Source organism: Numenius arquata, chromosome 1, assembly GCF_964106895.1.
Source record: "Numenius arquata chromosome 1, bNumArq3.hap1.1, whole genome shotgun sequence".
Taxonomy (NCBI): domain Eukaryota; kingdom Metazoa; phylum Chordata; class Aves; order Charadriiformes; family Scolopacidae; genus Numenius; species Numenius arquata.
In genome coordinates, this window is record NC_133576.1 from 1,365,288 (window position 1) to 1,389,311 (window position 24,024).

The window sequence follows — 24,024 nt, forward strand, 5'->3', positions numbered from 1 at the left end:
AGAGCTGGGGTTGTGGACTGAACCCTTGGAAGTAGTACTGAAGTGGTGGGTTCACAGATGTCAGCTTCTGCATGAGTGTGGGGCATATCTCTTTTGCTGGGTTGAAGGTCTACTGACAAGCTTTGATAACTCCACATTAGAAGTCAGCAGAACTGGGTAGTTTTCAAAGATTCTGACAGAGCAGAGGATATTATTCTACTGCTGAATGTCCACTAGGCTTTTGCACTAGACTTCTTTTCCTAGATATTGCTTAAGGGGTTTCCAATACCATCTTCAGTCTGCCCCCATTGATTCACCCAGTTTCATGTATGGTCAAAACCAGATGAAGTCAATGAGAAAATTTTCAGTGACAAGCTGGTAGACTTTGGAGGCTTAGAATGGTAAGATGCAAGTGGCAGAAGTCCAGTCTGAAATGGATCCACCCTATTTCTAAGGGCTATCTCAGCTCTTACACTGTAACTGTTTGGGCAACATAATTGGCCATGTCATCCTCCAGAGTCTCAAATTTAGGAAAATATCCTAGAAAATGTAAGTTATTCTAGCTAGATAACTGATAGAGAGTTTTCCCTTGGCACAAGAAACTGTGCTTTTGTACATGTACATAATGGCTGGAGAGCAGCCCTGAGGAGAAGGACTTGGGGGTGTTGGTGGATGAGAAGCTCAACATGAGCCGGCAGTGCGCACTGGCAGCCCAGAAAGCCAACCACGTCCTGGGCTGCATCAAGAGAAGTGTGGCCAGCAGGTCATGGGAGGTGATTCTACCCCTCTACTCTGCCCCTTGTGAGACCCCACCTGGAACACTGTGTCCAGCTCTGGAGTCCTCAACACAGGAAGGACATGGACCTGTTGGAACGGGTCCAGCAGAGGGCCATGAAGATGATCAGAGGGATGGAGCACCTCCCCTATGAAGACAGGCTGAGAGAGCTGGGGTTGTTCAGCCTGGAGAAGAGAAGGCTCTGGGGAGACCTCATAGCAGCCTTCCAATATCTGAAGGGAGCCTACAGGAGAGACGGAGAGGGACTCTTTGTCAGGAAATGTAGTGACAGGACAAGGAGGAATGGTTTTAAATTGGAAGAGGGGAGATTTAGATTAGGTATTAGGAGGACATTCTTTCCTGTGAGGGTGGTGAGGCACTGGAACAGGTTGCCCAGGGAAGCTGTGGATGCCCCATCCCTGGAGGGGTTCAAGGCCAGGCTGGACGGGGCTTTGAGCAACCTGCTCTAGTGGAGGTGTCCCTGCCCAGGGCAGGGGGGTTGGAACTGGATGATCTCTAAGGTCCCTTCCAACTCTAACCATTCTGTGATTCTGTGATTCTGTGATTCTATGTCCAGTTTTAAGACAATTTCAAGTTCTGACAGAAGTTGCCAAGATGCAGGGTAAATGCTTTTTAATTAGTTTAAACTGAAATAGGCAGCAGAAAGAGGACTGAAATACCATGGCAGACAAATACAAGTGAGCCACCTGTCACTCTTGCGAGGAGCAATGTGATACAGCTCTCATAGCATCTTTCAGTCATGCCCCAAGAGGTGCGCGTTGCACAGACAGTATGGATACGTGCTACACAATTTTTATCTGAATGTAGAAATTAATTTAGCCAAAGTAAAGATGACCAAAGCCAGAATTTAGTTAAGAACTTTTCTTCTTTATCTGTTTGGGGGGATTTCTGTTTATAAAATCCAAGCAAATCAAGTCCCACCCACCCCATCTTTGTTTCAGCAAAGGTTTATTTTTTTACCAAATTTTGTCCCAAACTCAGAATACTTTTTTGGGGGAATAATTTTTACATGGGAAATTTTTGTTTTAGTCAAAAAGTCTATTTTTACTCCTCCCAAATTCCAACTGCATGGTTTTAGTTTGAGCATCTTCAGCCTAGTTCTTGAGGAGGCCATAGATTTGGCAGCGAGGTGGTTTTCTAAGTCACAGTGATCCTACAAAAAACTGCACAGAGGGATGTTCCATTGCTAGCTGGCCTGATAAGAGTGGAGAAGGGTGTCACGTTAAGACTGTACCCGAAAGGGAGAAGATTTCTTGCAGAGAAGGTCATAAATAGCTCTTTGCTCTAATATCCTTGTTTTAACCTTGTGAAGCGTTGCCCCACAAACTTTGATTTTAACTGGAGACCAGCGGGAAATACTGGAAGGGTAGTTCTTGCTAATAAGCCCTGACCCTGAAGCTTCACTGCTGCTGGTATCGGTGCTTACTGCAGCCACAGCAAGCATCTGCTGCCAGCGCAGCTTCTGATTGCCACATAGATTGCTGCTTTCTCAGACCGAAGCATGATGCTGATGTAGATCTTGCTTGTTTGGAATTATCAGTAGTTGATTTCTTTTCCATCTCATCACATTCAGGCCCCCAACCACATATGATGCCCAGACTTCATGCCACATTAAGGACTCCTGAAGAGGTGACGGAGACAGTCAGAAAGTATTTCCCAGAAACTTGGATTTGGAGTTTAGTATCTATAAGGTGAGGACCTTGGGATAGTTCCTTCCTTTTTAATAAAACTGGTTTTATAAGGTGAAAACACAAATCCCCACGTGTTTGCCAAGCCTTTTCAATGCCAAAAAGTTCTTCACTGTTTGCAAAGATCACTTGGTAATCCTCTGAGATGGAATTACCTTCAGCCGTTGTTAGGTTTTTTAAGGGATGGTCATGCGTCTGGAAGAAGATATGGGGGGGTCCCTACAGGAACAAACATACTGCACCCCATCATTCACACAAGCAGTACTGTTCAGTAGGCTGAAAGGAGTACAGATAGTCACCAAAATGGCATAAAAATCACCCCTGTGTCCTTGCTTCACCAGCTCTGAGGGAAATGCTGATCTAGACGTGACTGTCCCTGACACCATCACCGAGTGGAAAGCTAATGCATTCTGCACTTCGGCAGACACGGGCTTTGGCCTGTCCCCGACAGTGTCCCTCAGAGCCTTCCAGCCCTTCTTTGTAGAGCTCACCATGCCCTACTCTGTGGTGCGTGGTGAGTCCTTCACGCTGAAAGCCACCGTTTTCAACTACCTGACCTCCTGCATCAGGGTAAGGAAGGTTTAAATCCTTCTATATACTTTTGTCCCTTCTTGTATACCTCTTGCCTTCACCTAGCCTTCTTATACTTATCTCTAAGTAGCCCTAGACCCTTCATCCCTGAAGTTCTTCTGTTATTCCTCTTATATACTCCAAACATAGAACCCACAGCTCCAGCTCCCTGCTCCTTTGCTACTGAAGGAATAGCTATTGCTATGGCTTTCTAGGTCCCCATCTCTCATGATCACCCTCCTCTGACTGCGCCTCTCTCTACAACCGGCAGGTCAGTGTGACTCTGGCTCAGTCTACTCATTTCCTGGCTACTCCAGTGGAAAAGGAGGAAGAATCTCATTGTCTCTGCGAGCATGGGAGGAAAACTGTGGCTTGGCTGGTGACTCCCAAATCCCTAGGTAAAGGTCTTGGGGTGCTGAAAAGTGCAAGGAGGTTTTCTCTGTGCTGTTCTCCCTGGTCAGTATTGGGTGTTAGAGGGAAGTGTTAGGGAGTGTTTCCTGGGAAGCATTGCAGCCAAGTGTCTCTCTTATCTGGGGTTACTTGGGAGGCAAAGGTTGGTGAACTCATAGTGTCCACGGCCATATCTGACACCACATGCAATACCATCAAGCCTTACGGCCCTTGGACAACATCTTCTGAAGCCAGAGATATTGCTGGCCAGCAGGGCTCCATCCCTCCCAGAGATGAGACGATTGCCCTGTGTTATCTTCATGCGTTGTTTTCACGGTTGTTGTTACGTGCTGTGGTAGCAGCTGTGGTGTGCATGTGGGGTAGCAGTGTGCTGAACAGCAACGGGGCTAGTGACTCCAACCACCAGGGTGTCCTAGCTTCTGGAAAACAGTCACCAAAATAGAGTCACCTTTCAATAGCAGTGCAGTTCATCTGCTCCAGGATGGCTTCTGATATAGATAGCTATGTTCTTGTTGGAAAGAAAATCCCTATCCATGGGACTGCAAGTTGAAACTCCTGGAAGTGGCAGTGACTCCCATTGCTTGGCACTGCCCCACAGGGCTGGTTGAACCCTGTTTCCTCCAGGGCAGGTGGAGTTCTCGGTGAGTGCTGAGGCCCTGCAGAACCAGCAGCCCTGTGGGAATGCCATCGTGGAGACACCTGAGAAAGGGCGGAAGGACACGGTCATCAGACAGCTGCTGGTGGAGGTATGTGGGATGTGGGAAGAGGAGGACTGAACTTTCCCACAGGCTAGAGCGTATGCTGTGATGCAGTTGGAGAGGATGCTAGATAATCTCATTTAGGCTCCCTTTCCCATGAAAGGTTGGACCAGATGATCTTTCATCAAGGTCCCTTCCATCCTGGGCTTGTCTAAGATTCTATGAGATCACTATGCAGTGTGGCGATATGATAGTCTTACATCATCTTTATACTTTGGCAGGGCTGCATAAAGACTACAGCTTAATAACACAGCACAATAACACAGTCTCCCAGTACTCTACAATTTCCCTATCTCCTACTGTAGCAGGACTCCTACTCCAATCTATCCTTCCCTTTATCTTCTACCTGTCACCTCCTATTTCAATACACCGTCTTTACTGCTTCTCTCCTCCTTTTGATTCGGCCCCAGTAGGTTTGCCAGTCAGCACATGCTGCCTCTGTGCTAGTTGAGCAAATGGGCTCTTAAGCTGAGTGCTATGCACTTCTGGTTTGCTACCATAGTCTGGCACCAGGATGAAGGTGGGGGATTCACAAGTACCTATGGAAATTCAATGCCTGGAGAGAAGTCCCCTCAAAACTCCAGATACTATACGAGTCCATAAAAACATGCTAAAATTTTACAGCTTATCAATTTCCTGTGTCAAGAAGAGTCGCTGATGCTGTGTGGTACAGAAGGAAATATTATGTGGCAGTATTGCATACCCTTTATAGGAAAATGCTAATTTATTATACTGGGTGTGGTAATCTGGCAGGTATATTCTGTGTTCTCTGTATCATAAAAAAAAACCCTGATACTTGCCTACTCTGTTGTATGGTGTCAGTAGTGTCACCAGATATTACAGTGCACAACCTCTTCCCTTTCTATTACCAACATACAAAATGTTGTTCCCTGAAGCATCTGCAGCATTATGATAAATAGCACTGCAGACATCTCCTCAGGACAGCCCTCTAGAGCAACGGTGAGCTTTTGCTAACAAAAGCACTTGCTGTAATGCTGCAGTCCTCTTGTTGCAAGGATGTTAATTGTCTCTTGCTGCATACGGTAGTCGCAGGTCATCCACGTGATAGCCCTGCAGTGCCTCTTCTTCTGATCTTTCCTCCACCTACAACACCAATCACTTAGGCTCATGGTTTTTGTACTTGCTTAAATTATTATATCAGTGCTCTGTATTTCAGGGGGTGTTTGTGACTGCCTCTCCTTCTCCAGATCACTCACTTTTCACATATTCCTCCATCCTTCTTAAGGATTCCTCTGTCTGTCTGTACTTCTCATCTCACTAACTTCTCACTTCTCTTGTTTTCCTTCGTCCCACCCAAGCCTGAAGGAGTTGAGAAGGAAACAGTCCAGAACTCTGTGCTCTGTGTAAAAGGTAAAGCACTCTCTTTCCACTCTCTCCATTTGTTCCTGTGTGGTTTGATGGGTGGGATGTGGCTGGAAGAGGAAGATGGTGCTGCCATACTCCAGGTAGGCTGATAGGTAATCAAAACATGCCCCATCAGCTGGAGACCTAAGACAGAAGAAAGCTCTAGAGAATGGACCATCCTGCCTAAGCATCAGGGTATAAGCTAGAACAGATTTAGCATGACTGTTTGCATCCCTGTTTTATTGTGTGTGCTGACACTGGTGTTACAAATGCTAGCTCCTGTTTTCTAGCATGCCAAGTTAAAAGATGTAGAGATGTGATCTACAGTGCCCAACAGTGGCTGGGGGTGGTTTCATGCAGAGATTTCCTTATAGCCAGGGAAAAACGAAGTGGTTGAAGTCAGGGCATTTCTAATGGGAACTATTCCTGTTTTACTGAGGCCCCCTCCCCTTCCACTAGTCATTTCTTGGGACTTCACTGAAGCTATTTGTGTCTTGTTTCTCTCTCAGGAGTGCCTGTGAAAGAGAAGTTTTCCCTGTTGCTCCCCCCAAATGTGGTACAATACTCAGGCAGAGCATATTTCTCAGTGCTGGGTGAGTGAGCAGCCTGGGAGAAAACTATGTGCTTTTTCTGCCCCTCTGTGTTGCAGCTTACTCCTCCCTCACAGCTTTTTCTCTTGGTTTCCAGCACAGCTCACTCCTCCCTTTCATCCCTTCTGTCTTGAGAACTTTCCCTCCCAGTTGTGCTCTTTCTTTTCCCCTTTCTGCATGTGCTTTTGTTCAGGGTTCTCTGCCAGTGCCCTAACCTTTCTCTCATTTACCTCTTCTCCTTTTTCTCTGCTGTTCTGTGTTTCATTCCAGAATCTTTATCAATCCAGATTTTCTTTTGTTCTTCTCTGTCATCTCCTGCTTCTCTCATTCAGTAGCTCCTTCTGATTCTGACAGCCAGCCCTCAGTTTTGTTAATATCCCTCTGGTATCTCCTGTTCCCCAGGCGACATCATGGGCACTGCCATGCAGAACCTGCACCAGCTCCTCCAGATGCCATTCGGCTGTGGGGAGCAGAACATGGTCCTGTTTGCACCAAACATCTATGTCCTGGACTATCTGAACAAGACAGGGCAGCTGAGTGAGGAGGTCAAATCCAAGGCCATCGGATACTTAGTGAGCGGTGAGTTGGGACACGGCTTTTGCTTCTGCTTTGGCTTTTTTCCAGATCCTGCCTGGGGTGGTTCTGTCAAATGCTGGCCAGATGTGGAAAGAGAGCTTCTGTCATGCACAGATGATCTCTGCTTGTATGTCTTAGAAGACTCTTCACTGCTTTTTCCTTTATTATTTTCTGTTACTTAACCATTAGGGTACCTAATCATTGCACCCACTTTTCTCAGCTCCCTAAGTGGGTTGCAATGCAGTACACAGTTAACAGGTGACCTGCTGCAGTGACTTGCCCATTGCCATTAATGTGCCCTGCTTTTCCTCTGAAGAAAGGCAGGTGATGCTTCTCCTCATGCAGTATAAGCAGTGCATGAAGGTGGGGACACACCAGTACTTGTTGGCTAGAATAGGACTGACCTACTCCTCTCTCTTTGGCCTTTGCTGATACAGCTGTTTTTCTGTTCCCCCATCCCTCGGCAGACTTTCTCTGGCATCTGATTCTTGCTTAAACTCTCAATTCCAGGTTATCAGAGGCAGCTAAACTACAAGCACCCAGATGGCTCTTACAGTACCTTTGGACCACGTTATGGCCAACCAGGGAACACTTGGTGAGATTTCAATGTCACCTATGCCTCCTCTATATGCTCCTTTTTCTCACCTACACATTTATAATAAATGCCTCCTGACAATAAGCAGGAAATGCTGTTGTAGACCAGCAATCTTTCCAGGGCAGCTTTGCTGCCTCCTACTTAATGAAACAGGCTGCATCAGCCAGTTATGCAGCTGAAGCACATTTTCCCACCAGCAACTCTGAGGACCATAACACAGTCAAGAAGGAAATGAAGATAAATTGGGGAAGAAGGGAGCAGGGATTTCACATCCTGAGTGAGAAAAGCTGAGGAGTTGCAGTGGCAACTGTTCCAGACTAGCATCTGCTGAGAAGGCTGCTGGGAAAGGTGTTTCCATATAAATTGAAAGGATGATAATCCAAGAGCAGTGCTCTATGGTTTTTGATTTTTTTTTTTTTTCCAAGAGTGTTTGTGTGTCACTAAGCAAAGAGAGCCTGGAGGTGCGTGTGTGTTGCCAGTGTGACTACTGCAAAGTTTTGAGTTGCTTCAGCGTATAATGGCCATGTGTTTTCAGCTTTAGGTAAGGGTAAGAATGGATAATTTCATCACCGTCGGTTTGCTTTCAGTTCCTGAAACGGTACTTAGCTCTTAACAGCGTGTTGGCTTCTCACCACATGCCTGCTTCTTCTCCATCGCTGTTGTAACAACTCCAGCAAAAACTCTTTTAACACGTTCTTCTTCATTTTAAAACTCTGGGGAGCTCTGGGAAATCCACAAGGCATGGATTTCTACTGCAAGAGTCCTGCTGGCAGACCATGAGCTAACAGGGATTTAACTATTCTTCCCTCTCATTTTGAGTATTACTGTTATGCAGATGTTGAGCTTACTGGCATGCAATTCTCTACTTTTTCCAAAGAGATTTGTTTAGATACAGGTCAACAAACTGTACTGTCAACACAAAAGGATCACAGGGTTTTATGAGCCAAGAGAAGGACAAGAAATCAAGGTGGGAAGCAGTTTTTTGACAAACTTTTTGAGGTGAAGATAGAATATACATGTGGTCTGACTAATTGGCCTACAGTTCCCTAGGCCTTCTTTATTTTCTCTGGACAGATGACGTGCACATAGGCCCTGTCACCTGAGATGGACAACAGGCTTGCTCAGGCCCTTTCACTGCTCTTTCTCCCTTACAGGCTCACAGCCTTTGTCCTCAAGTCCTTTGCCCAGGCCCGGCCTTACATCTTCATAGATGAGAAGCACATCCAGGATGCTTTGGTCTGGCTCTCTCAGAAGCAGAAGGAGAACGGCTGCTTCCGCAGTTCTGGGACACTCCTGAACAACGCCATGAAGGTAACACTTCTGTCTGGTTGGTTTTTTGTGAGTCTAGAACTTGACGATAAGTAGCACGGGTCTAGTTGAGCTTCTTGAGCATACAGGGAGATAGGAAATTCCCGTGTCAATGGCAAGAATTAGGGAGCCAAAGGCCATTACGTATGATCACCACAACAGGAAGAAGAACGAAGGCCAGCCTCCACTCTATAAGTGGTATTGATACTTCCACATCAGTCGCAAGGGGCAGGAGGGCAAGCTAAGGGTCTACAATGCCAAATAAACTGTTCCCACTGGAATGGGAGAAAAGACTGAAGATAAGAAGCTAGGTGCGGTCAGCATCTACCTTTGTGTTTCTCTACAGGGTGGAGTGGACAACGAGGTCTCACTGACGGCCTACATCACTATTGCATTGCTGGAGATTCCTCTGCCTGTAACAGTATGTGGCTGCACCCCAACTTGTGCCAGTTATATTGTCTCAGTCTATGATGACAACATACTGCCCAGAAGTCGCTCCAGATTGGAAAAAAGACTTGGTTGTTGATTGCGGTGATAGAAGAATTATGTGCTCTCAATTTTAGAATTTCTGGAACACATTGTACCTTACTTGTTCTTAGACCTCATTCTGGCAGACTCAAAGTCCAGTGGAATGGTGTGTCATTAGTAAGGCAAAAACCTCATTTCTCCCTACCCTTCTAATCACTGGTTATCTCTCCCCAGCACTCGGTGGTGCGTAACGCTCTGTTCTGCCTGGAAACAGCACCAAATGAGAAAGAAAACCATGTATACACCAAGGCACTGATGGCGTACGCCTTCGCCCTGGCAGGGAAGGAAGAGAAGCGGAAGGCGTTGCTCGGCTCACTTGAAAAGGAAGCTGTGAAAAAGGGTGAGTGCTCCTGCTGGGACAGCTCTGCCTCCCAACCCTTACATCTTCCCTTGATAAAATGGCTTTCATTGGTGGGGGAAGGGATGCAGGAGACAGACTCTGTGGGTGGGGAAAGGTGGGGGGAGAGGAAGGACCTGTGCAAAGGGGTTGCGTTTTTGAGAACTCCCTCTCTGTGCCCAGTCCTACCTCTCTGCTCCGAGGGAGTTCATCAGGAAGCACCACGCACCATCCCCATCGGTGCGGAACTAAAGGGCAGCTCTGCCACCGTCTCTCCTCAGCCCGCTCCTCTTGCCGCACCAGGCACTGCTTAGCAAAGGCTTAGCAATGGTTGTGGCCGCTCCTTCCTCCCAGTGCACGTGCTCAGCATAGAACAAAGCAGACCTTGCACGGCAGGAGGGACGATAAGTCAAAGAGGAGCTGGATGTGCTGAGAGAGAAAATGAACATACAGGTCATTTCACAAGCCCGACCATCAGCTCTGAGTCTTCCAGGAAACCACGTAATGACTCGGAAGCATTCTAGGGAAGTCAGGCTGGACACGGAGTCTGCCCGAGCGCTGGGTAGCGGGGTTGTGAAGGAAGGTTGCCCAGCACCTTTCGCCTTTCCCACCTGCAGGTCACTATCAAGCCCCGGCCACGTTCTTTGGGTCGTTTTGCCCCACAGAGCTTGTCACTGCCCAGCCCCGGCATCTCTACTCAGCGAGGGAAGGAGTGCCAGCCGGGTGCTGTGCTGGTGCTCAAGCCCATAAATGTCGGTGTGAACCTGGAGTCTGGGCCAAAGTGGTGTCCAGGGCCGAGGACTGAGCCTCAGCAGTCTCAGACTAGTTGTAAACCTGCAGCAAGCGGACACCGAACCCTTCCCACTTCATCCTCCGTGACAGATGCATTGTGGAGGCTCTGTCCTCTCTGCTGGACCAGCAGCAGCAGATCAGGAACCACCTTGCAATGACCGCTAATAATTGCTTGTGTGCTTGTCTCCGCTCTCCCTGCCTCCTGTGAAGATGGGTCTGTTCATTGGCAGCGGCCTGGGAAAGAGCCGGAGGCTGATCTCCCGTACTATCGCTACCGAGCTCCCTCCGCTGAAGTGGAGATGACGGCCTACGTGCTCCTTGCTCACCTCACCACGCAGCCGGCACCTTCCCAGGAGGAGCTGTCGTTCGCATCTCTTATTGCAAAGTGGATCAGCGGTCAGCAGAATCCCAACGGAGGCTTCTCCTCCACCCAGGTGAGCTGCTTCCCTCCCGGGACCTCACACATCAATGTCACAAGATGGGACGCGTCGGAGAGCCCGGTGGGAGATCAGGAAGGTTCAGCAGGGCAGGGACTGTAGTCCTACAGCGTATCCCCGCAGTATCTGCCATGGTTGCCAAGCTCTCAAGAGGCTTGGGGCTAGTAGGTCAGGTAGTGCCTCTGGGAATGACCTGGTTTTCTGGACACAGAGCAGTAGGGACACAAGGGACGTACGTCTGTGCCACTGGAGAGGGCTCCCACTGCAACTGGTTTGTGCTTCTGAAGTTGCTCCTTCACCCCGGGGCGAGCGAGTGAGGGCTGCGCAGGGCTCCATGCCAGGGAGCTCAGGGATCATGCAACTGCTGAGCAGAGGACGCAGGGAGGGAACCGACACGCGCAAACGCTGCTCCTTCCCTCTCTGCTTTGTACTTACCACCGGAGAAAGTGAGGAATGGAAGGGAAAGGGCCCAGCAAAGGGCAGGCTGTGGGAGGACAGGCGGTGGGAAAGGCTGACTGTATCCCCCTGGGTGCCGGGACCTGTCTCTTGCAGGACACAGTGGTGGCTCTCCAAGCCCTGTCCCTGTACGGAGCTGTCACCTACGCCAAGAGCGGAGCAGCTTCCAAAGTCACCCTGCGATCTGGAGGGGACTTCCAGCAAGACTTCCAAGTGGATCCCACAAACCGGCTGCTGCTCCAGCGCGTGCCCCTGCCCCGGGTGCCAGGGGACTACAGCACCGAGGTGTCCGGCGAAGGATGCGTCTACCTGCAGGTGAGGGTGAGGGGGGCAGGCGCCATCCTGGGAGGGGAGCCCCTGGCCAGGCAGGAGCCAGGGAGAGGGCAGAAGGGACAGCGGAGAGGGCAGGAGTGGGAGGGGAGGCTCGGGGAGGAGTAGAGGTAGGTGGAGGAGAAAGAGCGGGAGGACAGGAGGGAAGGATGCAGCAGCGGGGAGGAGCTGGGAGAATGGGAGAAGTCGGGAGGCGGGATGGGGAGAGGATGGTCTCCCTCACGTGCTGAGCACACGCGCTCACACAGAGCTGCTGGCTCTCCCCTAGACGAGCCTGAGGTACAACGTGCAGCCCACGCAGGAGGACGCCCCCTTCATGCTCCACGTGTACACGATCCCAGAGACATGTGCAGACTCCAAGGCTCACAAGGCCTTTGACATAGGCATAAACGTCAGGTGAGTCTGCGTTTGGGTCTGAGCCTTCCTGAGAAGCCACGGGAGCTGGAGGAGCTCTGGTGGCCCAGGCAGAGCCAGTCTGGGAGCCCTGGAGGGGCAGCGCACCCCCTGGAAAAGCGGGCAGGAAGCAGCCGGGCTGGGAGGAGAGGCTGTGGAGGAAGGACAAGTCCTGCAGTGCTGGAGCCGTGTGGGCAGCCCAGGGCTGGGCTAGTGAGAGGCTGCATAGATGACGAGCAGAGCCTGGCATAGCTGCAGAAGGTGGTGCTGGACTGCCAGGAGGTGGTGGGGAGCCAAGTGCTACAGAAAAGGTGGAAGCTTTGACTTGAGGTGCACTGAATCTTTGCTCCTGGGTTCCGTAGTTACACTGGGGAGCGCAATGTCTCCAACATGGTGATTGTTGATGTGAAGATGCTGTCGGGATTCATTCCTGTGAAGTCCTCCGTGAGGAAGGTAGGAGCCTGTTTATCAAGCAGCAATCAGTTTCAGCAATCAGCAATCTCCAAAACACCTTCCAAGTGTCTTTAACAAACTCGAGGGGTTCAGGTTGTGAATCAGCTTGATCTTGCCGTTGTTATATACGCATTTGCTGTCTATAGCCTTCTTGTTTTATACCTGGCTCAAGGCCAGCACAAGGGGAGACGATGTGATGAATCTAGGAAAAACAGATTATGCCATTTTTCCATTAGGTTGGCGATGGGCACCTTTACGATCATTGTGTTCTGATAGCTCCCTCAACACTATAGAATGTCCTATGCACAGACAAAGTAGTGATGTTGCCTTTTCCCCTCTGCTGATCTGACAACACCTTATTGCATTGTAATTGTTTAGGTCTTGGGTCACTGTTTGAGATGCCGATTCTGGAAAATATAGGCAATCATTAGGTACCGTAGAACTAGCTAGCCAGAAGGAATATACTTTCATTGAGTTATTCCATCACAGTGCTGGAACCAATGCTCAGTCTATCCTGGAGCTGGGCCATCCCTCATCAGCCAGGCTGGCAAAGGGAAGGCCGGGGAACCGTGATACCGAGGGGCACACCAAGGACGCAGTTACCTGCTGCAGACATAGTTCCTTGGGTCCCCCAGTGTTTCATCCACAGTACATCCCATCCATAGGGCTGTGTAAGGGGCACAGGGAGACCAGCCTCAACGCAGTAACATCTTGGTCTTCTTTCTTCAGCTGGAAGGCCGCTCCGTTATTGAGCGCACGGAGCTGAGTACCAACCACGTCCTGGTGTATCTGGAAAAGGTGAGTATCCGTCTGGGGCGAAGATAGGGCAGAAACACAGCCCCTGGGACATGTGGCCACATAGGGCAAAAGATCTGGGACTCAACCACGACTCCGACAAGAATAGCACCAAGTCTCAGTGTATTGACTTTTGCTGGCCATTCAGTCATTCCACCCCAGCCCTCAGCAGCCTTTCTCTCCGCCCCGCGCACCCACGGGGCCCTGACCTCCCCCAGGCTGGGGAAAGGCCCCAGGGTTTCCCCTTCTCCCTCAGCCCGGCCTGCAGCCCCCGCACCCCGCAGGCCCGGGCACGGGTGAGCGGGGAGGGCGAGGGAGCCCGCGGGCGGTGCGGAGGCACCGGGCAGCCCGGGGCAGCGCCGAGCCGCCCCCGAGCCCCCACCGCTTCCCTTCCCCAGCTGAGCAGCGAGGCCCTGAGCTTCTCCTTCTCGCTGGAGCGGGACGTCCCCGTGCGGGGCCTGAAGCCGGCCCAGGTGAAGGTCTACGACTACTACGAGACCGGTGAGTGCGGGGCTGGCGCCGCGCGCGGCGGCGCTGAGGGGAGCCGCTCCTCACCCCGGCCCGGGCCCCGCCGCGCCGCCTCAGCGCCCCCAGGGACCGCAGGGCTGGAGGCCACCGCCCGGGCCCCGGAGCGCAGCGGGGCGGCGGTGAGGGTGGGGGGATCCCGCACGGCTGCCCCTCACACCGGCCTCTGCCCTCCTCCCCGGAGGGAGAACGCGGAGGAGGCCGCCCGCGCCCCGGCCCTCCCTCCGTCCCGCCTCCCCGGGGAGAGGAGCCAGCCCGCGGGGCAGCGCCCGGGGGTCCCCAGAGCGCGGCCGCGCCCGGCTTCCAGGCGGCCCCGCCGCTCCTTGTGCCGCTGCTGCCCCGGCTGCTGCGCCGGGCTGGGGCCACGGCACCGTCCTGCGCGCGTGTGTCTGCGCGTGTCTGCGCGTGTGTCCCGGCCCCGCTCCGGTGCTGGCAGAGGAAGGTGCCAGAGCAGCCCGTGGGCTCACTGGGGTGCAGACCCGCCGGGGCTGCCGGTGCGGGGCGGCTCTGCCCGGCTGCTGCAGCCTCCAGCCAGGGCCGCGACTGGGGGTCTCGGGGGGGAAGCTGGGATGGCGGCAGAGGCCGGCTGGGGGCCCGGGAGAAGCGTCTCTCTGGCAGCCGTCCCTCTGCCGGCAGTGCCCGGGCGCTGCCACAGCCCGCTCCCTCCCTGCCCTTCTGTTTTCCAGATGAATTTGCCACACAGGAGTACACCGCTCCCTGCGCCACAGGTAGGGTGCTCAGAAAGACCTGAGGTGTTCCAGCATAGGCTGCTGCAGGTTGTATTGAATGAGAGTCTTTGCAGACCTTGGGTTTCCTCAGCCTGGGTATGCTGTCAGCATTTATCCTCGCTGCGCCTACTGCAGTCTCCATACACGACTCTCTAAGCACAGAGAGGGAAAGCGATGCTGCCACCCCCTGTCCTGTGCAAGATCAGGTGCAGCTTTCATTGTGGCCCACTCGAGAATTGCAGTCTCAGTGATACTGCCTTCCTTGGCACAGAGGCACTTGACTTTTCTTGCGTGTGTGTGGCACATTGTAGAAATAAGACTGAAATCTCCCTTGGGACTGAACACCACGCATGGCCTTCGCGTTTCTGCCCTTTTCAGGGCCACATTCACCATGGTGCAGACACAGAAGGGTACTGAGGAATTATATATATATATATAAAATATATATAAATTTTTATTTATATATATATTAAAAAATACTGAAGAACATCTCCCAAACACAGTGGTGAAATGTTGACGTTATTTACATGTTAGCGGTGGGGACCTTTCAGGCTCAGCCCTGGGTTATTTTTTCCCTTCTCTTGGGAAACCTAGGTCCTCGGACAGAATGTGTCCTGGGATAGCTCATGTATCTCCGGGATATTTCTACCTTTCCTCCCTTCTCTGTAGCATGGATATCTTGGTGTCCAGCCATTCCCATTCTGTCAGCACTGGGTATTTTTAGGTGAAGCAGTTTCACAGATTTTAACAGGGCTTGGACTTGCATAGCCACCAGAATGCAGAAAAGATGGCCAGGGCTCTAGACACCGCCTCTGCAGGATACTTACCTCACTCTCCTCACCTCCAGCCGAGGCTGATGAGGGAAATGCCTGAAGAGCACATCTTGTCTGAGGATTGCTGGATCAACTCGTGTGTCTCCGCCTCTAGGAGATCTTCTTGTTGAGCGGGCCTATTGAGATGTTAGATGAGGACACCTCAACACCAAAAAGGAAGTAACACTGTAAATAAATTGAGTCTTGATTCTCATCAGATGCCTTTGGCTTTATTTTCTGTTACTGTCTTGTATCTTTTCCCATCCATATCTCAGACTGTCCAATGGTTGAGATTTAAATCCAGAGCCATTCACGGCAAGGCAGTGTTTGGCAGCTCCCCAGGAATACCAGAAGGTGGATAGCTTTCGGCACAGGAGGTTCGTCTCCATCCTTGCCAGTTCTCCAGGAGGAGAGGAAATCCTCTCTGATCCATTATGCACTGGAACCGTGGCACCTTTCCTCTAGAAGTGTGTGTTTTCTGCAAGATAATCCTTGGACGTAAACCTCTGCCCACATATTGCCTTTGGTCCCGCTGATATCACTGCTATGAGGTGGGAAGGACAGTGTGAACCTGTGGGATCTGATCTTTCACAGCAGGCCAGACCGAAGTGAAGGGAAGACCTGTAGACTTTCCCATTCTGGCAGTGAAGACATTGCTTGTTCCTGAACAGTTGAAGTGAAAGCAGAGAGAGATGGGGAACTTAACAGTGTCATAAGTCAGAATTTCAACCAAGAGCCACCTTATGAGTCAACCTCCTTGCGTTTTTCATGAGAACTTTATCCTGTTCCCCTCAGTGGAGGCCTGTAGATCTATTTTGGGGTTTTTTTTGAGTAATTTTAATACAGGTTCTTTTACTCCCTTACAACTAGGATTACAGTGCTTCAGCAGAATTCAGAGGGGAGGCTCTGGATTCCCATCTGGTAGCTTGGGTTAAACTTCTTGCGTGTCATTTCTCCGAATGATCACATTCTCCCTAGACTAGCTCTCCCCCAGGGATGCAGAGGTGATGAGTCTTAGTTCAGTAAGTCATGTGGCACCCTGTCTATTTTATTTACGTGGTTCTGTGTGCAGAGGTGCCTTTGACCCTGCCAATGTAAACTGAAGCAAACACACCTATAGGAGTCCTTCCGGAAGCTTCTTTCACATACACAGACCCAGGTTGTCAAAAATACAAGTCGATGTGGCAAAGAACTTCTGTTTGTTTCAGTGGCGTTGACGCTCTTTGCATTGTCATTGTCCACATGGGTGTCTCGAGACCATTTTTCCCCTTCGTGAGCTAGAATTCCTCACTGGGTGAGGAAAGCAGTTTGCTCTGGCCCCTTTTATAGCTGTCCCACTGCTATGGGGTCATGACTGGCTGTACTGGGGAGACACGGTCCCAGCTGAGACTGATGGTTAGGGGCAAGCAAGTTCAAAAGTGCCAGGTCTGCAAACTTGTGCGTGTGGGTCTGCAAATACACAGCCTCTACAGCTGGCTGGAGATGGATGGCGGCAGCTCCTTCCTTTTCATTTACTTTCTGGTGAGTACATGGTTACGGTGTTGGATCTTCTCTGCCTCAAATGAAACAAAGTCATAATCATGAAAACTTAGCCTCGTTTAAATTAGACAACCCCTAACTGTTGCCCATGGGCAGCCACATCGCTTGTCATTTTGGGCTTCCTGCCTAGTCCATATCTGTAAAGCAGTTTAACATCTCCCTGCTTGACTAGCTGTGAATCAACAAAGCCACATGCTTGCAAGGTCCTCCATGGCCTACTGTGTAGGAAACTTTAGCAAGGCTACCTTAAGGAAGTACAGGAATGTCTGAACCCTGAATTTCTATCCCCACAGAGCATGCGCTGCATGGTTCAAAGGCAAATCACAATGGTCTAAAATCAAACCAGTTTCACAGAATCACAGAATCACAGAATCACCTAGGTTGGAAGGGACCTTTTAAGATCATCTAGTCCAACCGATGAAAAAAAAAAAAAAAAAAAAAAACACCACCACAAAAAAACAAAAAACACACAACACCCACAAACAAACCACACACACCACCACACCACCCAACACTAATCCATATCCCCGAGCACCATGTCAACTCCTCTCTTGAATACCTCCAGGGATGGTGCCTCAACCACCTCCCTGGGCAGCCCATTCCAATGCCTGACAACCCTTTCAGTAAAGAAATATTTCCTAATATCTAACCTGAACTTCCCCTGGCGTAACTTGAGGCCATTGCCCCTTGTCCTATCATCTGTAACTTGGGAGAAGAGACCGACCCCCGCCTCTCTACAGCCTCCTTTCAGGTAGTTGTAGAGAGCGAGAAGGTCTCCCCTCAGCCTCCTCTTCCCCAGACTGAACACCCCCAGCTCCCTCGGCCTCTCCTCGTAAGACTTGTGCTCCAGACCCCTCACCAGCTCCGTTGCCCTTCTCTGGACCTGCTCCAGCACCTCAATGTCTTTCCTGTGGTAGGGGGCCCAAAGCTGGACACAGTACTCGAGGCGGGGTCTCACCAGTGCCGAGTACAGGGGGATGATCACCTCTCGGGTCCTACTCACTACACTGTTCTTGATACAGGCCAGGATGCTGTTGGCCTTTTTGGCCACCTGGGCACACTGCTGGCTCATGTTCAGCCCACAGTCGACCAACACCCCCAGGTCCTTTTCTGCCAGGCAGCTCCAGCCGCTCTGCCCCCAGCCTGTAGCACATTTCATTCAGCAACCGAAAGCTTTGAGAACCTGGAACAGTATTTGCCTCACGGTAGGAAATTAGAAGGGTTTACTACTTCTAAATCAAAACAAAATGCAATTAGTATTCATGCTTGATTAGAAATTTTGCTCAGCTTTCACCAAAGCCGGTTCATTCCATAGACTTCTCTGAATATGAGCTGTCAAAAAGGTCTTGAGTGAGTAAATGCCAAACACCACAGGAGACAGTGACATAATATTAATATCTAGCAAAATAGATGAAGAACTTTATTTGTTCTCAGTAATACTGTTTGCATAGATACACTAAAAAAAAATATAGATGGAACAACTAGGTGTGCATACTTTGGATAGACAATAAGCCACGATACCTAACAATAAGGATTTCACGAGAATAAACAGTCACATAAGAACACCCTTCTGCCATTCAAAAGTTAAACCCAGAAATGAATGGGACAAGACCAAGAAAAGGGGAGCATTCTTGGAGGTATCTAAGAGGACTATGGATAGTTTCACCAAAGCAACTCTAAGATTTAAATAAATGCGCCGTTTAAACTAGACTTAGGTAGGTAGGTTACTGGCAAGTGCCATTAGCTTCTAGGCCAAGCTGCTTGCCAAAAGAGGGTTTACCCACCACTCCTTAGGAATCTCCCAGAAACAGCAGGCACAAGGTATGGAAGTTTCCACAAGAAGGTCCAAGCGTCAACTGGAGAACAGGCCATTGTGAGTTAGCAGCTGAAGGCATAATACATGCACACATCCTGCCCCCCCTTGCACACTTCAACCTTAGAAGAGGGCAGATTGTGTATCTCCTCCCACTCTTCTACAAACAAGAAACAATCCTGGGAGGGGTATCTACAGGGCACATCACAGAAGCTGAGTTTTATTTAACATTAGCTGACCATGCAGGCTGCCATGGATAGGTACCCGAGGAGACCAATTCAATCAAGGCTATGGTTTCTAAAGCAGGGGAGAGGAATTGTTCTCAAGAAGTACCTGTCCTTCTCCATTGATTAGGGAGAATCTCAGATGACAACTTCAGAGTATATAACACTGACAGGGCTACATTAGGAAGGCTGAGCCCAATTTAAATTATGCTGTCCTCTTTTTTTTTTTTTTCTTTTTTTCCTCACTTGTCAGCCTTACTGCCCTGCGCACAAGCATGGCTGGGTGGGATGCTCTTCAACCTAAGCAGCCAGGGAGGTTAAAGCTGTGACTGGAAGCTGAGCATGAAAAAACAGGATTGGGAATAAACTGTTCAGAAATCATTGGTGAGTACAGTTAATTTATTTTTAAAGTTAATTTCCCATTCCTTGCAGGCACTATTCATCTGTCGCTCCGTTCTCGCCATGGATGGTGGCAGTGAGGCTGGCGGGATCCAGCAACATGGGAGTATTCTTCATGCATTGCCCTGGTCTACTTCTTCTGCAAGGATGAAAGAAGATGGAGGATACAGGAGTTAGAGAGACAGGCCACTTCCCTCTCTCAGGCTAACAGACAGAGAGAGCAAGACGGGGGTCTGGGAAGCCAGGCTGTGTGTGAAGCACAGTACAGGAAAGTGAGCTGCTGTTTGACCAGGGTTGAGGGTCATCCACGGCATTACAACACTCAGGTCACCTTCAAAGCCATGTGAGGTTGAGAGAGGGCTGAGGTTCTTTCTGACCCACTGGGAGAGATAAGCCGAATGGAATTTGTCACAATTGGAATGGACACAGGAGCACAGTGCAAACAGGCAGCAAGGATGTTCACTGCAGCAAAGAGATATGCTCTTAAAGTGTATTTCTCTGTAGAGAGTAGAAGGAATCTTCTGCACCAGTACTATTCAGAGCAGGGAATGAAGCTTTCTGCTTTGCAACTGAGACCTGCCTTTTAGTCAGCGCAGACCACCTCTGGACACCTAGAGCAGTGGATGGACCTCTCAACTAGCAACTTCCCACCATCCTTTCCAAGGCCTTTTAATAGACATGGTAGGAGTAGTAGAGTAGCCTAAAATCTAAAGCCTCTCCACTTGTCTCAGCCTGGATAACCAGACCACACCAATATACCCTTTGGAAATGTTCTACTGTCCACTCAGTATCTATCTTAGGACTTATGCACCTTTTTTCTATGAAGGGAGGCTGTTGAGCCAGAATCAGCAGAACACAGTTGTACCTATGCTAACCTAAGAGCCTAGGTTAGCCAGCAGTACGGGGTAAAAGCGTGGAAGCTCGGGCTCTTCTCCAGGACACCAGGTAAGAACACAAAAGGAGATAAATGTCACCATTTACCACCAGCAGGAGACGAAGCTTTTGCCTTCCTCAAGTCCAAACCTCTTTCTCCCTGTTCTCAGATGCCACAGTCAGGCCCTGTGAAAAACCACTTCACAGGGTCTCAGTACTTTCCAGAAGCCTTCATATTCCAAATGCCTGAAACCGGGCAACGGATGGGAAGTCACACCTGCTAATCTTCAGATTGGAAGACTCCATATGAGACAGGAGAAGTATCGCGGGCCAGGGCCTTCCACAGAAGTTCCTACATTACCTGTGCTCCTAAACCAAACACGTGTGGCCTTGCACTGCAGAGAACCCCCCAAAGATCATAGCCTCTCTGTCCCACTAGCTCAGGCTCCAAACAAAGACTGAGGGCTGGCTGCCTACGGTCATGAGGAATAAATACCTGCCTCCTGAGAGCCCTCCCCGGCCCGGCTTTGGTAGCAGGGCAGGTGAGCAGGAAGCAGCTGGTGCTCCGGATAGTAGCTACCAAAGGCAAACCTGCCATCTCTCGGGAGAATGGTGTTAACTTAAAGGCATGCTGCAATGTGCCAGCGCCGTGGGCTTTGCCGCACACAGGTGCGAAGCAGGCTAGGCTGCCATATTAGAGAATTATGACCCCCCCACAGACGAGTGATGTGGCTGTGTGTACACGTGGGAGGCTACCACCAGGGAAGTTTTCTGTCAATGTATAAGAGAGGCAAGGCCAAGTTCCTGTAAAAGCCAAACACTTACCTCTTCAATAGCAAGGGTTGGGAGGGATTTCTCTGTAATGCGGACTCCCTACTGCTCCATTCTTAGAGTAGGGGGGCTAAGAGCAGCACCGCATTAGAGCTTTAGTCAAAAGGTATGCTAGGCTTGGGAAGGAGGTTCTGGAGCATGGCATGAAATCATGGCTCGGACCATGATTAGATGGGGTACCCCATGCTGCTAGATGGGGTATCTTTTGCTCTATCGCTCTAGAGAGAGCGCTTTAGGCGAGGAGTTTGCTCGGTGGTTTGAAAGAGCCAAGTGCCCTCAGCGTGGTCCCACAACTACACTGGCTGGAACTCTCAGGAAGGGCCAGGACATACCTCAGATCTGAGACAAGAAGAACGATATAAAACTTGAGCTCAGAGAGAAAGTCCAAGGGGCAGTAAGAGAACAACAGGGACACAACCTTCATTGAAGCCAGGAGAACCTGACTGTGGAAACCACTCTGAGATTCCAGGGATTGTGGATTTTGGCAAAAACACTGTGCTTCCAGTTTTGCACGCAAAATCTGCGCCAGTGAGTTTGGCCAATCTCATCCAAAATACGCGTTGAGCATAAAGAGACAAGCGCTGGCTGGAAGACTGAAAATACAGTGAAGAAAGGGAAGGACTCTCAGCACCCTACCTGTGGCGCAGGGAGCGGTGTACTCCTGTGTGGCAAATTCATCTGGAAAACAGAAGGGCAGGGAGGGAGCGGGCTGTGGCAGCGCCCGGGCACTGCCGGCAGAGGGACGGCTGCCAGAGAGACGCTTCTCCCGGGCCCCCAGCCGGCCTCTGCCGCCATCCCAGCTTCCCCCCCGAGACCCCCAGTCGCGGCCCTGGCTGGAGGCTGCAGCAGCCGGGCAGAGCCGCCCCGCACCGGCAGCCCCGGCGGGTCTGCACCCCAGTGAGCCCACGGGCTGCTCTGGCACCTTCCTCTGCCAGCACCGGAGCGGGGCCGGGACACACGCGCAGACACACGCGCAGACACGCGCAGACACACGCGCGCAGGACGGTGCCGTGGCCCCAGCCCGGCGCAGCAGCGGCACAAGGAGCGGCGGGGCCGCCTGGAAGCCGGGCGCGGCCGCGCTCTGGGGACCCCCGGGCGCTGCCCCGCGGGCTGGCTCCTCTCCCCGGGGAGGCGGGACGGAGGGAGGGCCGGGGCGCGGGCGGCCTCCTCCGCGTTCTCCCTCCGGGGAGGAGGGCAGCGGCCGGTGTGAGGGGCAGCCGTGCGGGATCCCCCCACCCTCACCGCCGCCCCGCTGCGCTCCGGGGCCCGGGCGGTGGCCTCCAGCCCTGCGGTCCCTGGGGGCGCTGAGGCGGCGCGGCGGGGCCCGGGCCGGGGTGAGGAGCGGCTCCCCTCAGCGCCGCCGCGCGCGGCGCCAGCCCCGCACTCACCGGTCTCGTAGTAGTCGTAGACCTTCACCTGGGCCGGCTTCAGGCCCCGCACGGGGACGTCCCGCTCCAGCGAGAAGGAGAAGCTCAGGGCCTCGCTGCTCAGCTGGGGAAGGGAAGCGGTGGGGGCTCGGGGGCGGCTCGGCGCTGCCCCGGGCTGCCCGGTACCTCCGCACCGCCCGCGGGCTCCCTCGCCCTCCCCGCTCACCCGTGCCCGGGCCTGCGGGGTGCGGGGGCTGCAGGCCGGGCTGAGGGAGAAGGGGAAACCCTGGGGCCTTTCCCCAGCCTGGGGGAGGTCAGGGCCCCGGGGGTGCGCGGGGCGGAGAGAAAGGCTGCTGAGGGCTGGGACAGAGGTGTCTCCTATGATATAGCAAGAAGGTCAGTATCACAGAGGTTTATGTTTCTTTTTACAAGCCTGGAGATGCTTCGTATTGCTCTCCATCTGTATGCATGCTGTTGCCAGTGTGCTGCAGAGCAAGCTGCTGTCTGCCACGGCAGCCCTGGGCCAGTCCTCACCTGCTCTATGTACAGCAGAACGTGGTTGGTGCTCACTTCTGTCCGTTGGATCTGGTGAAACCAGGCGTTTGAGAGCTGGAAAGAGGAGACATGGAAGAGGTTGCTGATCTGACCCTCCTTCAACTCATCTAAGCTTCCTCCCATCCCTAGAAGCTCAGCAGGTGGGTGCTGAGGAGTTAGGTAGAGGGAGAGTGCTTCCCAGGGAGCTCAGCAAACACGCTTGTGTGAAGCCCTGCACAGTGAGGCTTCCCCCGGTTGCCACCATCTCAAGTTCTTGCACCTTCCTGACACACCTCAGATTTGCACTGAGCTGTTGTACATCTCAAAAGGTTACTGAGTCCCTGAAATTAGGCTGGATGGTCTCCTTCCAGCTCTTGGTCTCTGGGCCACACTGTTCATACATTTTAGCTACTGCAAACTACCACAAGTGGTTGAGGGGCAGGAAGGGGGTGCTGCTACTGGCATCCCTCGTTCAACCCTCCTCCTCAGCTAAGGGGTGGAAGAACTGGAGGAAAAGAGGGACAAGTCTAGCAGTGGAGAACATACCAGGAGAAGAATTAGATGCTCCTTTAAATAAGGAAATTTATGTAGGGCATTCATACTGAGAGATGTGCTTCACACAGCATCCTACCTTCCTCACGGAGGACTTCACAGGAATGAATCCCGACAGCATCTTCACATCAACAATCACCATGTTGGAGACATTGCGCTCCCCAGTGTAACTACGGAACCCAGGAGCAAAGATTCAGTGCACCTCAAGTCAAAGCTTCCACCTTTTCTGTAGCACTTGGCTCCCCACCACCTCCTGGCAGTCCAGCACCACCTTCTGCAGCTATGCCAGGCTCTGCTCGTCATCTATGCAGCCTCTCACTAGCCCAGCCCTGGGCTGCCCACACGGCTCCATCGCTGCAGGACTTGTCCTTCCTCCACAGCCTCTCCTCCCAGCCCGGCTGCTTCCTGCCCGCTTTTCCAGGGGGTGCGCTGCCCCTCCAGGGCTCCCAGACTGGCTCTGCCTGGGCCACCAGAGCTCCTCCAGCTCCCGTGGCTTCTCAGGAAGGCTCAGACCCAAACGCAGACTCACCTGACGTTTATGCCTATGTCAAAGGCCTTGTGAGCCTTGGAGTCTGCACATGTCTCTGGGATCGTGTACACGTGGAGCATGAAGGGGGCGTCCTCCTGCGTGGGCTGCACGTTGTACCTCAGGCTCGTCTAGGGGAGAGCC

The 24,024-nt window shown here is 51.6% G+C and overlaps 2 protein-coding genes across 2 annotated transcripts in view; one reads left to right on the forward strand and one right to left on the reverse strand.

Annotated features, from left to right (window-relative positions):
* The window catches only part of A2M (alpha-2-macroglobulin), a 30,885-nt gene extending 15,450 nt beyond the window's left edge, over window positions 1-15,435 (forward strand). Inside the window, exons 18-37 of the mRNA XM_074151993.1 lie at window positions 831-855; window positions 2,316-2,466; window positions 2,805-3,033; window positions 3,305-3,431; window positions 4,069-4,190; window positions 5,522-5,573; window positions 6,077-6,160; window positions 6,560-6,736; window positions 7,244-7,328; window positions 8,483-8,639; window positions 8,983-9,057; window positions 9,339-9,504; window positions 10,504-10,727; window positions 11,283-11,501; window positions 11,785-11,912; window positions 12,272-12,362; window positions 13,092-13,160; window positions 13,556-13,658; window positions 14,369-14,410; window positions 15,258-15,435. Of these exons, the coding sequence (XP_074008094.1) occupies window positions 831-855; window positions 2,316-2,466; window positions 2,805-3,033; window positions 3,305-3,431; window positions 4,069-4,190; window positions 5,522-5,573; window positions 6,077-6,160; window positions 6,560-6,736; window positions 7,244-7,328; window positions 8,483-8,639; window positions 8,983-9,057; window positions 9,339-9,504; window positions 10,504-10,727; window positions 11,283-11,501; window positions 11,785-11,912; window positions 12,272-12,362; window positions 13,092-13,160; window positions 13,556-13,658; window positions 14,369-14,410; window positions 15,258-15,283 (2,352 nt within the window). The 3' untranslated portion in view covers window positions 15,284-15,435. The remainder of the gene's footprint in view (window positions 1-830; window positions 856-2,315; window positions 2,467-2,804; window positions 3,034-3,304; window positions 3,432-4,068; window positions 4,191-5,521; window positions 5,574-6,076; window positions 6,161-6,559; window positions 6,737-7,243; window positions 7,329-8,482; window positions 8,640-8,982; window positions 9,058-9,338; window positions 9,505-10,503; window positions 10,728-11,282; window positions 11,502-11,784; window positions 11,913-12,271; window positions 12,363-13,091; window positions 13,161-13,555; window positions 13,659-14,368; window positions 14,411-15,257) is intronic.
* A 3,604-nt stretch (window positions 15,436-19,039) lies between these two features.
* The window catches only part of LOC141472191 (alpha-2-macroglobulin-like), a 42,210-nt gene continuing 37,225 nt past the window's right edge, over window positions 19,040-24,024 (reverse strand). Inside the window, exons 31-36 of the mRNA XM_074159056.1 lie at window positions 23,884-24,011; window positions 23,434-23,524; window positions 22,803-22,877; window positions 22,290-22,392; window positions 21,538-21,579; window positions 19,040-19,336 (exon numbers count right to left, since the gene is read on the reverse strand). Coding sequence (XP_074015157.1) covers window positions 19,311-19,336; window positions 21,538-21,579; window positions 22,290-22,392; window positions 22,803-22,877; window positions 23,434-23,524; window positions 23,884-24,011 — 465 coding nt within the window. The 3' untranslated portion in view covers window positions 19,040-19,310. The remainder of the gene's footprint in view (window positions 19,337-21,537; window positions 21,580-22,289; window positions 22,393-22,802; window positions 22,878-23,433; window positions 23,525-23,883; window positions 24,012-24,024) is intronic.